This window comes from Vigna unguiculata, chromosome 5 (assembly GCF_004118075.2).
Source record: "Vigna unguiculata cultivar IT97K-499-35 chromosome 5, ASM411807v1, whole genome shotgun sequence".
In the NCBI taxonomy this organism is placed as follows: Eukaryota; Viridiplantae; Streptophyta; class Magnoliopsida; order Fabales; family Fabaceae; genus Vigna; species Vigna unguiculata.
The window spans coordinates 9,511,868-9,527,230 of NC_040283.1; the positions used below are offsets into that span (position 1 = coordinate 9,511,868).

Sequence of the window (15,363 nt, forward strand, 5' to 3'; positions counted from 1 at the left end):
AAATTTAAGTTAAGATAAGATTAATAACAAAAAAGTTTTAAATTTAAGTTAAATTAATATCAATAATATTTTTTAATTTTCAAAAAATTTAAGTTAAGATCAATAACAAAATTTAAAATAGTTGTTAAAATAAGTTTTTAAAATAATGTTTTAAGACAAAAGAGATTTTTAGAATAACGGTTAAAAATAAATTATTTATAAAATATTTAATTTGTGAAATAATTAAGGAAAAAACTGGTATTATGAAATGTGGACACAAAAGAAGGAATCATCTTTATATATTGCGTTAAGTTGATTCAATAGTCTTCATCTCATTATTATATATATATATATATATATATATATATATATATATATATATATATATATATATATAAGTTGACGAAGGTCGTTCATAATCTATCTAAAGATGCACAAGTCAATTTGGATGAAAAACATGGAGGCTACTAAAGAGATTCTTGGTATAAGTATCTTGTGTCATAGAAAAGGAAATAAGTTTTAGCTATCACAGGGGCACTACATTGAGGTGTTATATAGATTTGAGATGGAAAATGGTAAAATAGTAGCTCAAATCTAGAGGCTCCTTTTAAAGTGAGTCTTAAACATTAGTAGCCAAACCCCTTTATATTGAGGTTAGTTGTAGCTTATTCTAATTCTCTGTAATATTATTGTTTTATCTATAACATATTGCTACTTCACTGTTATTTATTTGGTTTGCGCTTTCATGTTTGGATGAACTGGTCACTCATCTTATTTAACTAATTTGGATTGAGTTGGAAAACTAATCTTGAATTTGTGGTATAATCAAATCAACTAATGCATTTAGATGTTAGGATGAGATCTTTTTGCTTTAGTTGAGTTAACAAGTCATGGACTTTAAGCGAGGATTCATGCATTAGGACTTGGGGAATCAAGGTTGTGATTGAGATTCTTAGGTTATAAACTGAAGGAATTAATTTAGATCTACCTTAGTGAACTTTCAGTGACAATGAACAATTGTTCTTTTATTTGATAAGACGGTAAATATTTAGTTAATGAAGGCAAGTGAACCTCAATCTCAATACACGATTACCAATTGATTGTTTATGATCTTTTATTATTTTGTTTTAAGTCCTTTTCAGCATTATACCAAAGATTTTTTCATAGCAAATTATAACAATTTTATATTTCTTGAATATTCAACTAAGTTCATGTGGATATGACACTTGTAAGTACTACAACTGATTTCATGCACTTGTTGGGATTAACACTAAGTAGTCATCAAGCATTCATCTCAGCATAAATGTTGTCTTTGCACTAAGGCAAACATCAACATTGGCATATAATGTGGACTATTGGTTGGAAGTCGAAAGGCATTCATCTCAGCATGAAGGTTTTTTTTGCACTAAGAAAAACATCAACACTATCGTAAGCGCAAGTTGTTGGTTGGAAGTCGAAAGCCATTCATCTCAGCGTGAAGGTTTTCTTTTCACTAAGGCAAATATCAACATTGGTGTATATCACGGGTTGTCGATTAGAAGTCAAAAAGGTGTTCATCTCAGTACGAAAGTTGTCTTTGCACTAAGGCAAACATCAGCACTGGCGTATAGCGCGAGCTGTTGGTTGGAAGTCGTAAGACATTCATCTCAACACAAAGGTTGTCTTTGCATAAGAGAAAAACATTCACACTAGCGTAGAGTGTGAGTTGTTAGTTGGAAAACTTTCTTTGAGTACATAGTAAAAAATCAAGTATAACATAAAAATAAAAATTACAAGTCCACCAAACATGTTAACAAACTAATGATCTTTTGAAAAAAGAATTTAAAGAGTAACTTAAAAAGAAATACTTCAACAATTTTAAATAAGTTCTAAAAAGAATAATTTAAAATAAAAGTGGAAATATCCATGTTACTATAATACAAAAATATTTTTAATTTTGAATAAGTTTTGTAAAATATTACAATACAAAATTACTTTTAATGTTCAATAAGTTTGACAAAAGGAATAATTTAAAATAAGAATAGAATTATTGTCTGTGTTCACGAGTAAATTATTAAAATAAGCAAAACTCACCTCCTCACACATCATTCCTAGCCACCATCCTCCAAGTGAGGCTATCATAAATTGGATTTGAAATAAAGTTAGATGTATTAGCCGTTAGAGTTGTATATAGTAATATAGATCAATTTTATAACTTTATTGTAAATAATTTTTATTTATTTTATAGTTAGTTTTATAATTAAAAAATGTTAAGTTAAAAAAATATCAAATTGAAAAAAAATAATATTAAATTTAAAAAAAATGTAAAATTGATAAAATAATTATTTTAATTTAAAAAATATATTTAAAGGATAAATTTGAAAAACAAACTAAGGAAACTAAAATGAAGAATCTCCCTTATATATAGATGTTTAAATGTAATTATCATAATTATGAAATTAAATATAAATAAATTTTATAACTTTATTGAAAATAGTTTTTATTTATGTTATATGTGTTTTTATAATAAAAATGGTTAAATTTAAAAAAAAAAACAGCCAAATTAATGTTAAATTCAAAGAAAGAGTATAATGGATAAAATAATTATTTTATTTTAAAAATATTATTTAAAGTATAAATTTGAAAAACAAATATCAACACCAAAAGGTAGTCTCAACGTTGGACACTAGAGTGGTTCTTTGGGTGTCAATCCCATGGGTAGCACTAGACTCGCTCTAACATTATTAATTAATGAAACAAAGGAATGAATTGGTGATAATGTTGTAAAAAACAAAGAAATATATGAAGAATGAGGCTGTGTATTATTGAGTGTGTATAAAATGTTACACAAGGTGTGATATATATACACAAAACTAACCCTAAGAGCCAAAAGTAAATGGAAGGTTTTTCACGAAAAAATCTTATTTGAGATATAATTCACTAAGGTGTGCATTGAGGTAAGGACTCTCCCATTGTGAATTTATCATGAACTCTACCAATCATTCATACTCATGTTGAAGAGGATGATTAGGTAGTGATAGTGGTAAGAGGTTCTCTCATAAGGACACTCCAAGGTTGTTATGACTTTGCTAGGGACTAACTTTGTTTGTGGTAGCTCAGTAGAGTAATGTATTTCCACCACAAGTGCATGATTTCGCGAGTTGAATCAAGTGCAAATATTCGAATAAAGTGAGTTTAGAAGAGTCATTTTGTAAGCATGATTGTGTATGATAATTATGATTAAATTTGTCAAATTTATTAAAGGTTTTTATGTTGTACATATACGTTATCTCTTTTTCAACTAGTTTACCTTTTATTTTTCTTGTTTGTTATTGCTCGTTGTCTGTCTTGCTTTTGCAATGATAATCTTAATTGCTGTGAGAATAGATGAAGTACTACGTATTGAACCATTTTGGTAAGTAGGAAGAGAATGCATGAGTTTAGTCATAAGCTTAAAAATCATATTCTACTAATCTTTTTGAAAAACCTTATGTCTTTTATAATCTTGTTTAGTTTCTTTTGGTTTGCATATACATTTCATATATTGTGATATCATAATAATAATAATAATAATAATAATAATAATAATAATAATAATAATAATAATAATAATAATAATAATAATAATAATAATAATAATAATAATAATAATAATAATAATAATAATATATATATATATATATATATATATATATATATATTACTTGATTAAACTTAAACTATCCATTTCATAATTAACTTTTAAAATTACTTATTTATTTAAGAACCATAGATATCCTTCTTCTACAAAAACTATTTATTTATAGATTAATAGATTAGATAAACACAATAATAAAAATTTTAAATACTTTTTTAATTTTTTTTTTTAAATTTAATTTAAACAAATTCACCGGTGAAAGATAACTTTGAGAATTGAAAATATTTTTGCATACATTTTAAAATCTTACAGAAATATTACTCAAAAATCTGTCATTAATAGCGCAATCGCTACTTAAAAAACTGTCATTAATAGCAGTAATTGCTACTCAAAAATCTGTCATTAATAGCGGCAATCGCAACGTAGATGAGATTTCCATAGTCTGCACCGGTTACAATGAGTGACAATTGTAACATTCTAATTTTAGCAGCTTAAAACTAATAAAATAGGATATTTCATCTTAGTGTTCAAAACAAATAAACAAATGTATAAAGTATATTAATACAGTCTTACAAATGATCAAACTATATAAATATATCAACTATACATGCCAAACATTTCTAACTCTAGACACAAGCTAACTACTTACAACAACTTCCCACTAAGACCTCCTTCGACCTAAAAGATGGCTCCTCAACCTCCAGAGGTGTCTCTGAAACTGCATCCACCACTGCTCCCACCGAATAGGTGATCATCGCAAAAGGAAAACATACAACATAAGACAAAAACACAGAAAAAGGGTAAGCTAATGACTTTCAAAGAATTTTCTTAAACCATATAATATCGATATATCTAACAACTACAAACAAGCATATATTCACACACATATATTTCTAAACTACGACTCAACTAATCCGGATACATTCATTGAGGTCGGATCCAGTCAGTTATGCACTTGTAGTGGCCTCTCATGCTCTGCAGAGCGACAGATTAAGAGAGTCAAAACTCTACCACATACAAGGTCAGTCCGTTAACACCTATGTTCAAGGAAAAACCCCTAGGCTAGTACCTCCTGCTCCTCTCACCACATACCCCATTCCTTTCTACTTGAGAATTTGAATGGTTATTAGAGTGTCAGGATAAATGCCAAGACAATCCCTATCTCAATGCATACACTACCACAATCACTGCTAATCCTCCTTGGGTTAGCATTAACCAATCTCAACTCAGTATCATATAAACAATCTCATATCATATACTCATCATTCATAATAATTACAAAGCTTCTATGATAACTAAAATACCACCCAATTTAACTCAAAAATACAAGTTTCAGGTTCTGACTCACTCGCCCAGCTAGTAACACTCGCCCAGCCACTGGTCCAGGTATGGAAGTTTTTGACTTGGAAATTCGACCAGCGAGTAGCACTAGCCCAACCACTGACCCATGCTAGCCCAACGAGTATGCGAATCTGCATAATTCTGTAGATCAGTGTTCTGCATAATTCTGTAGATCAACTTATTCGCCCAGCGAGTAGGCTCGCCCAACGAGTAAGCAAATCTGCATAATTCTACAGAAACTTATTTAAGCAGAATTATACCTATTCAACCAATCCATACAACTCCAAAACCTCCACCAAAGACCATTCGAGTATCGAACATTAATTCTATTAAAATATTTACACCAATTGCATCCAATTGCACCCATATCATACGATTATTCTCAAACAACAGATAAAACCTAAGTATTTATCGTTTTCAAACATCACAACTCAATTCACATATCAAACACATCAATCAATTACAGAATAATCATATAATAACATTCCTAACAAGTTTGTGAGACATAAAAGACATTAGCTTCCCTTACCTGGTATCCTGCTTAAACAATTCTATAAACGTCAAACGTCTCTAACTCCACAGGATTCTCTATCTACATATAGAAACATCACAAGAACGATCAGGACATACCATTATGATCACTGGTCAGCAAGACTCATATTGATAAATAAAACGACACATATGCAAGCGGTAAAGTGCTTACATACAATAGAAAATAGAAAAAGATCAAAAAGACAACGAAAACTTAACTTACACCGAACAGAGAGGTCCAAATTGAAGAGCTCACCAAGAGGATCAATCCTACTATCTCAGTTCTTCAATCAGACGACCGAAAAGACAGAACTTTTAGAGAGAAGTCAGAGAGCTCTAGAAAAGTGGTTTGTAGAAAGATGATGTGTTTTAAAATAATAAAACTCGTGTATAACTTCTATTTATAATAAAACCTTTTTAATATTAAAATAATCGAGTTTTACTATTTTTAAACCACTATCACTTCTAAAATACCATTTTCTGGTATTTTACAACAATACTAGCCAATAAGGTGAGTTTAGTTTTGTTTCAATTGTAATGTTAATGTTTTTTTTTCTTATGCAGTTTTATGTTTGTAAATTCTAATTATTAATTCAAAGAACCAGCGTTTCTCGTTACTCCGAAATACTTTGTTCAAAAACCTTACTCCTTTCTGTTTGTTTCAGCCGTCACAATCATCGTTCTAGTTAGTTTTTTCCCAACAAACACACATTCGTTGTTCCATTCCATTTCATTCGCTTAATATTCCAAAAAATTGGAATGGCCACAACAGCCCCAAAGTTGATCTCCGACAAGAACGAGATGCGAAACTGGTCTCGCTCCATGCGGGCCCAAGGCAAGCTAATTGGGTTTGTTCCCACCATGGGCTTTCTCCACGCGGGCCACCTCTCTCTCGTCTCCCAGGCCCGCTCCCTCTGCGATGTCGTCGCCGTCTCCATCTACGTCAACCCGGGCCAGTTCGCGCCCTCCGAGGATCTCTCCACCTACCCCTCTGATTTCCAAGGAGACCTCCGCAAACTCGCTGCACTGCCCGGCGGCGTCGACGTCGTCTTCCACCCTCGCAATCTGTATGATTATGTAAATAACAGTGGTGACGTGGCGGGTAAGGGAGGTGGCGCGGCGGCGTCTTGCGTTGATGGTGATGGGTCGGGGCACGAGACTTGGGTGAGGGCTGAGAAGCTAGAAGTGGGATTGTGTGGAAAAAGTAGGCCCATTTTCTTCAGAGGGGTGGCTACTATTGTGACCAAATTGTTCAACATTGTAGAGCCGGATGTGGCTGTGTTCGGGAAAAAGGATTATCAACAGTTGAGAGTTATTCAGAGGATGGTAACCAATTTCTCATAGCTTTTCTGTTTTTGATTTATAAGAAAAAAAAATGATATTTTTGGTTAAACAGGGTAATTGACAATTTATGCTATCAATGTGTAAATAGGTGTTAATTTAGTTCCTGATTGAACTAAAACTATGACTTAGTGTCTGTTATAAAACTTAATAGTAAACTGTTCTTTGAATTATAACAGATTAATGCTAATATCATACCTAGTTCTCTGGGAACAATGAATGTCAGTCGCTAATGAAAAATCAACAAGTTCGACCAAATTTGTTTATGCTATGCTTACTACTGAGTTAGATGTTGGTTCATAGACTGACTTATTAATGATTTTTGTAGGTTCGAGATCTTGATTTTTCCATAAAAGTGATCGGTGCTGAAATAACACGTGAGAGTGATGGCCTGGCAATGAGTTCACGTAATGTGCACCTTTCACCTGGAGAGGGAAAAGGTATTTTGTTTAACCAATTATTTTTAACTGCTCAAAGCCAGCAGTGACATTAAACTGCAAAGCATCTTGAAAGAATATGTAATGATTATGTTCCAGAGCTTTCTTTATGTCATCCACTTCACTTTCAGCTGCACTAAGCCTTAACAAATTGTTAGTATATTTTGCCTTCTATATAGAGAGATTTATTTCAATCCTTTTCAGGCACTATCAATAAATAAATCTTTGTTAAAAGCTAAATCTGCAGCAGAAGATGGTGAAGTGCATTGTGAGAAGTTGAGGAATTTGGTCATCCAGTGTATTTCTGAGGCCGGTGGTAGGGTTGATTATGCTGAGGTAAGATGCAAAATGTTGTTCTGTTCTGTGCTTAATTTGAAAGCGCATGATTAATGAACTAATGCCAGAGTTACTTTGGCAATGACGTATGCCTTATTAAAATATATTTGGACCCAACAGATCCTTGAATGAAGCCAAAACAGTACAGAAGTAGAATTTTGAATAATAGAAGGTATTGTTAATGCAACTACATACGATTCCTGCAGATTGTTGATCAAAATAATTTGGAGAAAGTGGAAAAGATCAAGGGTCCTGTTGTCTTCTGTGTCGCTGCATGGTTTGGGAAAGTCAGACTTATAGACAACATGGAAATCAACTTGTCCATAGGTGTTTAGTCACCTTCTATCATCTCAGACACGGACCACACGCTTGATAGTTCAGACCACATGCTTAACAGTTCTTAGTTATAGATCATGATAGATTTTTGCTAACCATGCATGATTACCTGTAGATGCATTTTTCCGCATTATGAAATTCGCAGAGAGCTTCTACCAGTGGACACTTCTAGGAATCAATGAAGTGGGTTTTTCCTTTTTAATCAGGAACTCATGCGTGTTTTATTCACACACGAGTTCAACTATTTGCTGAATAAAACCTCCATGAATGTGAGAGGGGGAGGACTGAAATTTACTGAGTGCAAATAATTGTATTGAAGGTTCAACTATTTTTTCTTAAAGATTTATTTTATCGTTATGGTTTTGTTCTGGCAAAACTGTGCCAAGGACAGAGACTCCCCCAGGTTGAAGGAGAACGTCTCACCAATCTGCCCCAATCAATGCGTAGGTAAGATATATTTTTTCACATTTGGTGCTTTGTTTTATTTATCATTCTTCAAAGGTGATTTGATCCACAAGGCCATTGTTGACTGAAGCTGAGGCAGTGGCCTGCAAGAATTTTAACAGTTTAAAAAGTGAACTACTCAACTACCTCTAATAATGGTGTAATTTTTCACCTGATTTGACCTTATTCTGTTGAACAGAGAGATCCGATTTGCAAGAGATTCAGATGGAACTTCCTTGCCGGAGAAAATATGGCTAAAGGTTAAACTTCTTCTACTTGGTTGGTTTGGTTTATGAAACTTTGGACATTTAAGATATGTTTATCAGGAAGCATATAAACTTTCTACTGTTCCTTCCAGCAACAATTCTCTATCGGGGTCAATGATGTAACTCGTGTCCTTAAGCGCATGAAACCATGCACTGAATTAGAAAGCTCTGCTCAGCTCGTCCCTTTAAGAAGCAACAACAATAAAACTCCTTCAGTTAAGCTTCAGGTTGATTTCCTGTGTAGAATATGCAGACCTTAGTTAATTGCCTATTTACTACCTACCTTCATTTTTACTTATTAGTTCGTCACTTGCAAGTAAATTCTTCAACATGTACTTTTTATGGTGTTCTAACCTTTACATGGTGCTGCAAACAGCTAACTACGACAAAATAGATTATTTGTTTAAGCTGATTAGTGCAAATTCTAATGGTTGTTTTTGGATGTTTGCATGGTGCTGCAAACAATAATCGTTAAACTTACCCTTTTCCGCTCGTAGGCTTCACGACCACGAAGATGGAGGTAGCAATATCTGATGAAAGATAAATATCTTCTGTCAGGTTAATTGGCCGAAAACATGCATCATAAAAAATGCACAAATAGATGCATTGATGCTGTAAAAATATTTTATATTATCACACAATTACAAGTTATCATGTACAATAAGCTTTTTATTTTTATAATACTATTTTAATATTAATAATTGTCATAATTTTTAATTTATTAAACACATACACAGAAACTAAACTCTTATCAAGTACCTAAATAAAGGAAGAGAACATAATATTTACTCTATAAATTTGTTGACTTCTATAATAAATTAACAAGTTATGTCAAAGGTAACATTTGATTGATTAACAATGCAATAACTTTGGCACTGAAAAAGCATGTCTAGTAAATTCAATTAGGAATCCATACATATATCCAAGGCTGAGATTTAGAAAAGCTAGGAACATTTTGGTTTTAGAAAATATTTTCTATTTTATTTTTATTTATAAACGACATTTTATTTTATTTTGTTTCTTGTTTTTACAAGTTTATATAAGAAATCATAAAAATAATAGTTTTTCATTGTATCTTTGAACAACTCTTTGAAAACAAGTAGAAATCAGACATTTTTAGAAAAACAGTCACTTCGTTCCCTGAGTGGACCAGGACAATGTGAAAGATAATATTAAGATTGCTGGAGAAAATCTTAGTTAAGGAAAAAAATTAAATGCTTTACCATTTAACACCAATAAAAAATGAAATTAAAACATTAGTGAGGTAGAACAGTTGTGGGGTAACAGTTAGACCCATTCAACTTATTAAATCAATGGTCTAATCGGATTTTATGAAGAAAAAATTGAATAAAATAATAAAAGAAAACACTTATAATTTTTAATAAGTTTATTACATTAATAAATAATATAACTCTAGAAAATATATTTTTACCAAAGTATTCAATAATGTCAAAACAGTCGAGTGGTTTGTTCTCTTGCTGGGTTGTTGCAGCATGTAATTAGTAAGTTATCATAATGAGGTGGTGTGTACCAATGTGAGCACAATTCAATGATGGTGCTTAACTATGTGTTCACATTATCATTTCATTTTTCTTCAATTATATCATTATTGAATGAAAACACAATCAGGTATGTAATCCTACAGTGTTCTCATGCACTGTTCTTATTTTCTCTACAAACTCACATAACATGTGAAATCAACCGAAAGGGAAATCAATGTAACAGAGAAATGGAGTCCCTTGTAACTAAGGCCTCCATCTTAATACTTGATAGCTTTGTCCTCCACGGGTTTCGTACTCAAGATTCAGCTGTGGGAAGATACCGCACAGAATGGAGTCCACATGCTTCCAGTACCTTACCCTCCATTTCTTCCAAAACAGCAGGGGAACAATGAAAAGTCCAAGGCCAAAAACAAACCCCAATTCAGCCCTTATGATATTTCCACCAGTTCCATGCGACCTTGCATTTGGTGTAGTTGATGGCCCAGGTATTTCATTCCTACAGTTTTTAGGCAAAGGAGGTCCACACAATTCTACATTACCATCAAAGGAAGATGCATCAAATGATTGAAGTTGGGTACCTTCAGGGATTTTCCCTTTCAGAAAGTTATAGGAAAGGTTTAGATATGAGAGGTAATTTAAACTTGCAAGCTCTGTGGGAATTTCTCCATCCAAATTGTTACATGACAGGTCCAATGACTCGACCTCTTTTAGATTCCCCATAGATGAAGGGATTTGACCTGTTAAACCATTATGAGACAAGTTGAGAGCATAAAGTCCAGTAAAATCCATAAGCTCTTCTGGTATCGTTCCATCAAAATTGTTGGACGAGAAGTCGACAGATGTGACGAGATTCAGGACTTTAACAAACTCCAACTGTAAGCCTTTTATTGTAAGGATCACAGAATCCTGATAATACATACCACCAAATCTAAGGACCTCAGATCCTATGCGATTGAACTTTGATGCATCATGATATTCATCAAGCTTCATTGCCTTCCATGTTTTGAAACATTTTCCTGGAAGTAAACCACTAAAGTTGTTCAAAGCCACATCAAAAATTTGAAGCATTGGCCAAGTACTGTTAGTATCAGGACATTCGATATGATCTTGAAATTTGTTTCCCCTCAAAATCAGGACACGGAGTGTGGATATTGTATTTAAGAAGTATGGAAATGCATCATCTACGTGATTGATTCCGAGATCCAACACCTCTAATGATGTGCAATGGGCAATGGATTTGGGAATTAGGCCGTGTAGTTGATTACTATTGAGATCCAGAGTCCTTACAGCACAAGATGATGGAAATTTATCTGGAATAATTCCATAGAACTTGTTATGTTGCAGATTTAATACTTCAATTGCGTCACTCTGTGTTAGGCACTCTGGAATCATCGCATTGAAATGATTATAGGAAACATCCAGAACTTTCAGCTGTGAACTATTGCACAAGAATTGAGGAAGACTACCAGATAAATTATTTTTGAACAGAGACAGGAAAATTATGGAAGACACGTTAGTACCAACATCTGAAGGAACAGTGAAACTGAAATTATTACTTGAATAGTCCAAATAAGTGGCATGCACTGGGAATATTTGAAGCTTCCCTTGGAGTTGGTTAGCATGAAGGTCAAGGACGCTCAGATTGGAACCAGTGTTCTGCACAGATCCTTCTAAACTGCTGAGAAAATTGTGAGAAAGATTTAATTGAACAAGAGAGTTAAGTTGCCAGATCCATGCTGGTATTGGTCCTTGAATATGGTTACTTGAGAGGTCTAAAGTGGTTATTCTGGAATGGTTTTTCAAGAAACTAGGGAACTCTGTGAGGTAGCAGGAAGCCAACTCTAAACGGCTCATATCGCGGAAGGAAGATAAAAGGCCTACATCTATAAGATTTGTCTCCACCGACAAGTTGTTGTGTGAAAGAGCTAGTGTAGTTAGATTTGAAAGTCTCAGAAGCACATCTACCATTATTCTGCCATTTAACTTGTTGAATGACAGTTCAAGGACATTAAGAGACGTGAGATTAAAAATAGATTGAGGAATGGGGCCTTCTAAGTTATTACTTCTTAAATCAAGAATCTGTAACATGGAGAAGGAGATGTTTGAAAATTCATCAATCTGTCCACGAAAACGGTTGTTGGAAAGATAAATACTTTGTACCAATGGAAGTGCAAAAAGAGAAGCAGGGATGTTTCCATCAAGTAAATTGTCCTGTAAATCAATGTGAACCAGCTTTCTTAGGCCTTCCACGTGAGCATGAGTGATGGAACCTGTGAAATAATTGTGTGAGAATTCTAAATGCATGAGGTTCCTGGACATATTCAAGAACGGAATTAGACCAGTGAAGTTATTAAACCGCAAACGCAGAGAAGTGAGTTCCTTGAGTCCTGACATTGAACTGGGCAGTGTTCCGTTAAAATGGCAATTAGAAATATCTAAGATGGATAACTGCTTAAGATAACCTATAGAAGCTGGTAATGCTCCTGAGAACCTCGTGTGACTCACAATTAATTCCTGAAGGGAACCATTCAGAGGTAATTCAGGCAAAGATCCATTAAGATCATAGTTGAATGATATGTCTATGTCAGACAATGTTGCTAACTGAAAGATCTTCTCTGGAAATATTCCCGTCAATTTACAGGCACTAAGGTGAAGAGATGTTAATTTTGGAAAATCAGCGAAGGTTCCTGGCACCGGGGATGATAAATTGTTTTGATCAAGACGAATGATTGATAGGTTTTGAAGTGCTGTAAGGGAAGGATGAAGGGGTCCTGAGATATTGCAGTTTGACATGCTCAGTTCCTGGAGGCTAGGTAGCTGCAACAAAGCATTGCTCCATCCATTGCCCTCAGCTGATACACTCACCCCATCCATGTACAATTGTCTAATCATGGTGAAGTTTTTGACAAGCATCTGTAGATCTAAGCTTTCAAGTTTCAGCGGTTGATTATAGAGAAAGGAAAGAGAAGAGATATCAAGAGTAACCAACCTTGCCAGGGAAGAAATCTCTATTGGAACCTGCCCCACAAAACCAGCATGAGATAAATTCAGATATGTCAAGTTCTTCAACTTGCTGAATCCGGATGGTATCTCAGAACTGAAGTTATTAACAGACAAAGTCAGTATCCGGAGACTCTGCAGCTTGAAAAGAGTACTTGAATTGTCAAATCCACCATTGATTGATTCTCCACTCAGGTCAAGGCCAATAACATGTCCCTCCTGATCACAGGTTACACCTATCCACTTACAGCAATCTATGCTTGAATTCCAGAACACAAGTTTGTGAGATTTTTCTTGCTCGAATCTGAGGCTGTTCTTCAGTTTTAGCAATGATTGTTGTTGATCTTCAACAATTTGACCAGAAACCCGGGTGAAATAAACAGTGTGGTGTATCCTGAAGCAGTAGCATAATAGGATGAAAAGGAAAGGAACATGGGAAATTCCCATTGGAGACTACTGAGAAAGACTCACAATGAACTGAAAAACAAAGGCCGAAGAAGGAAACAGGCTAACGATGGCTTATGGATCCTTTTTTTTTCAGTGTTTATCTTCCAATGCAATTTGCCAAAGAAATGTCATCAAAAGTGTTCTTAAATGTTATTTTTAAAGTTATAGCTCAATCATACAACTTATTTGTAGGACTATTGGTTCATTCATTCAGGAACATTAAATTTTTGAGAAAAATACACAGACGTCAACATGAATGTATTAATGTGATAGTGCATGAATTATGAAATGACCAAAAACAAGAGAGAGTGTTAGATGGGTGAAGCTAGAGTCAAAGTAAAGCGCGTGAACCCAAGTAACCTTAAGTAACGCTGCATATAGCATGACCCTACTTTCACAACGCCATTTTTGTTTTGCCTTACATCACAAGCTCCACTACTTGGAAAAAATGGGAAAAGTATTGAAGACTGAAAAGTATTAATATATATTTATTTTATTAATGTTAATGTTATTTTCATTTTAATAAACATAGGTAAAAAGTATTGAAGATTGAAAAGGTGTTTAATTATTTCACTCATTAACATATTTATTTTTATAAAATAGTAATTATGTTATTAAAGTGTATAGTTTTATTTAGTATTTAAATAATTTATTTATATTTTTTTAATTGTAAAATGTAACTAAAAGTAAAATTAGAAAGTCGCTTTATATATTATTGTAGATATAGACGTAAACTCATTTAGAAATATGTCTAGGAATTCGATTTCTTTGTTTTCTCAAACAAATTTTTAACTATCAATTTAGAATTTCTACCCAAAAATCTATGAACGGATCTAGAAATCCAAATAAGCCAGTGATTTTTCAATTATTTTAATGTTTCTTTTTTATAAAGCATAATTATTTAAACATATATCTTTTAATAAATAGTTATTTGACAAATAATTCTGATAAGATATTTACCAGTTTTACACAAAAACCTCAAACTATTTTTTTTTATTTCTAATTATTAGAAAAGAAAACATAATAAAAAAATTTATTGTTGAGTCTTTCAACAAACAATACAATTCTACATATCACAATATATCAATTATTTAAAAATAGAAAGTACGATAATGATTTCTCAAAATTATGTTGGGCAATAAAATACTCGATTTGTATATTTTTCACTTCTCAATTTCAGTAATATTTTAACTTCTAACTCATCATTACCACATAATTTTTTCTACAATTTGTCTCAATATCATAAATTCATTGTTTCATACAGGTGATTGGTTATTTTGAAATAGATATAAATTATTATTGTAAAAGGATTTTTTGTGTGACAATATTAAACTATTCAATCCTGCATACTATGACACTACGAAGCACTGTTTGCCTATATTATTCTAACTTTTCCTGCAAAGTTTAGCTCTGTAACAACTGTCCTATTTAATTTCCAAAATATTGAAATCTGATAAACATAATTATAAATTTAGTACTTTTTAGGCATCGCTCTCGAAACTTCTTCACAATTTTGCTTTTAGAAAATAAAATTTAAATTATTTTTTGTCTTGACTTCTAAAAAATGTAAAATTATTTAGATATCGAAGTATTTATGATATTTCTTTGTAATGTTATTAAGTTAATATATAAAATAAAATTATATTTATTAAAAATAAAATAAAATATATCATAAGAAAATGAGAGAATAAAAGTTGATAAATATAAAAAGAAAACATAAATAGATAATTTTATAAAAAATTTATAAAAATAACGATCAACTTTTAAAAATAATAATTATATTTTAA

At 32.5% G+C, this 15,363-nt stretch overlaps 2 protein-coding genes across 3 annotated transcripts; one reads left to right on the plus strand and one right to left on the minus strand.

The window, feature by feature from the left end:
• Positions 1–6,100: 6,100 nt before the first annotated feature.
• On the plus strand, positions 6,101–9,042 carry LOC114183426 (pantoate--beta-alanine ligase-like). The gene is given in 7 exon segments (XM_028070446.1): positions 6,101–6,793; positions 7,137–7,234; positions 7,236–7,248; positions 7,450–7,581; positions 7,788–8,364; positions 8,561–8,621; positions 8,720–9,042. Coding segments are annotated over 5 exon segments (939 nt in total). The 5' UTR covers positions 6,101–6,226; the 3' UTR covers positions 7,917–8,364; positions 8,561–8,621; positions 8,720–9,042.
• Positions 9,043–10,180: 1,138 nt separating this feature from the next.
• LOC114183536 (receptor-like protein 7) lies at positions 10,181–13,795 on the minus strand. 2 transcript variants are annotated; one of them, XM_028070589.1, is made up of 2 exons: positions 13,119–13,185; positions 10,181–13,050 (listed from the first exon to the last, which is right to left on the minus strand). In XM_028070589.1, the coding sequence occupies exon 2, from the start codon at positions 13,040–13,042 to the stop codon at positions 10,373–10,375; it is 2,670 nt and encodes an 889-aa protein (XP_027926390.1). In that variant the 5' UTR covers positions 13,043–13,050; positions 13,119–13,185; the 3' UTR covers positions 10,181–10,372. The 2 variants fall into 2 exon arrangements, with proteins under 2 accessions (XP_027926390.1, XP_027926389.1); XM_028070588.1 differs by having other exon boundaries at positions 10,181–13,795.
• Between the last annotated feature and the right edge of the window lie 1,568 nt (positions 13,796–15,363).

Excerpts from the sequence above, each read along its gene's own strand:
- LOC114183536 (XM_028070588.1), bottom strand. The coding sequence starts at position 13,576 with ATGGGAATTTCCCATGTTCCTTTCCTTTTCATCCTATTATGCTACTGC.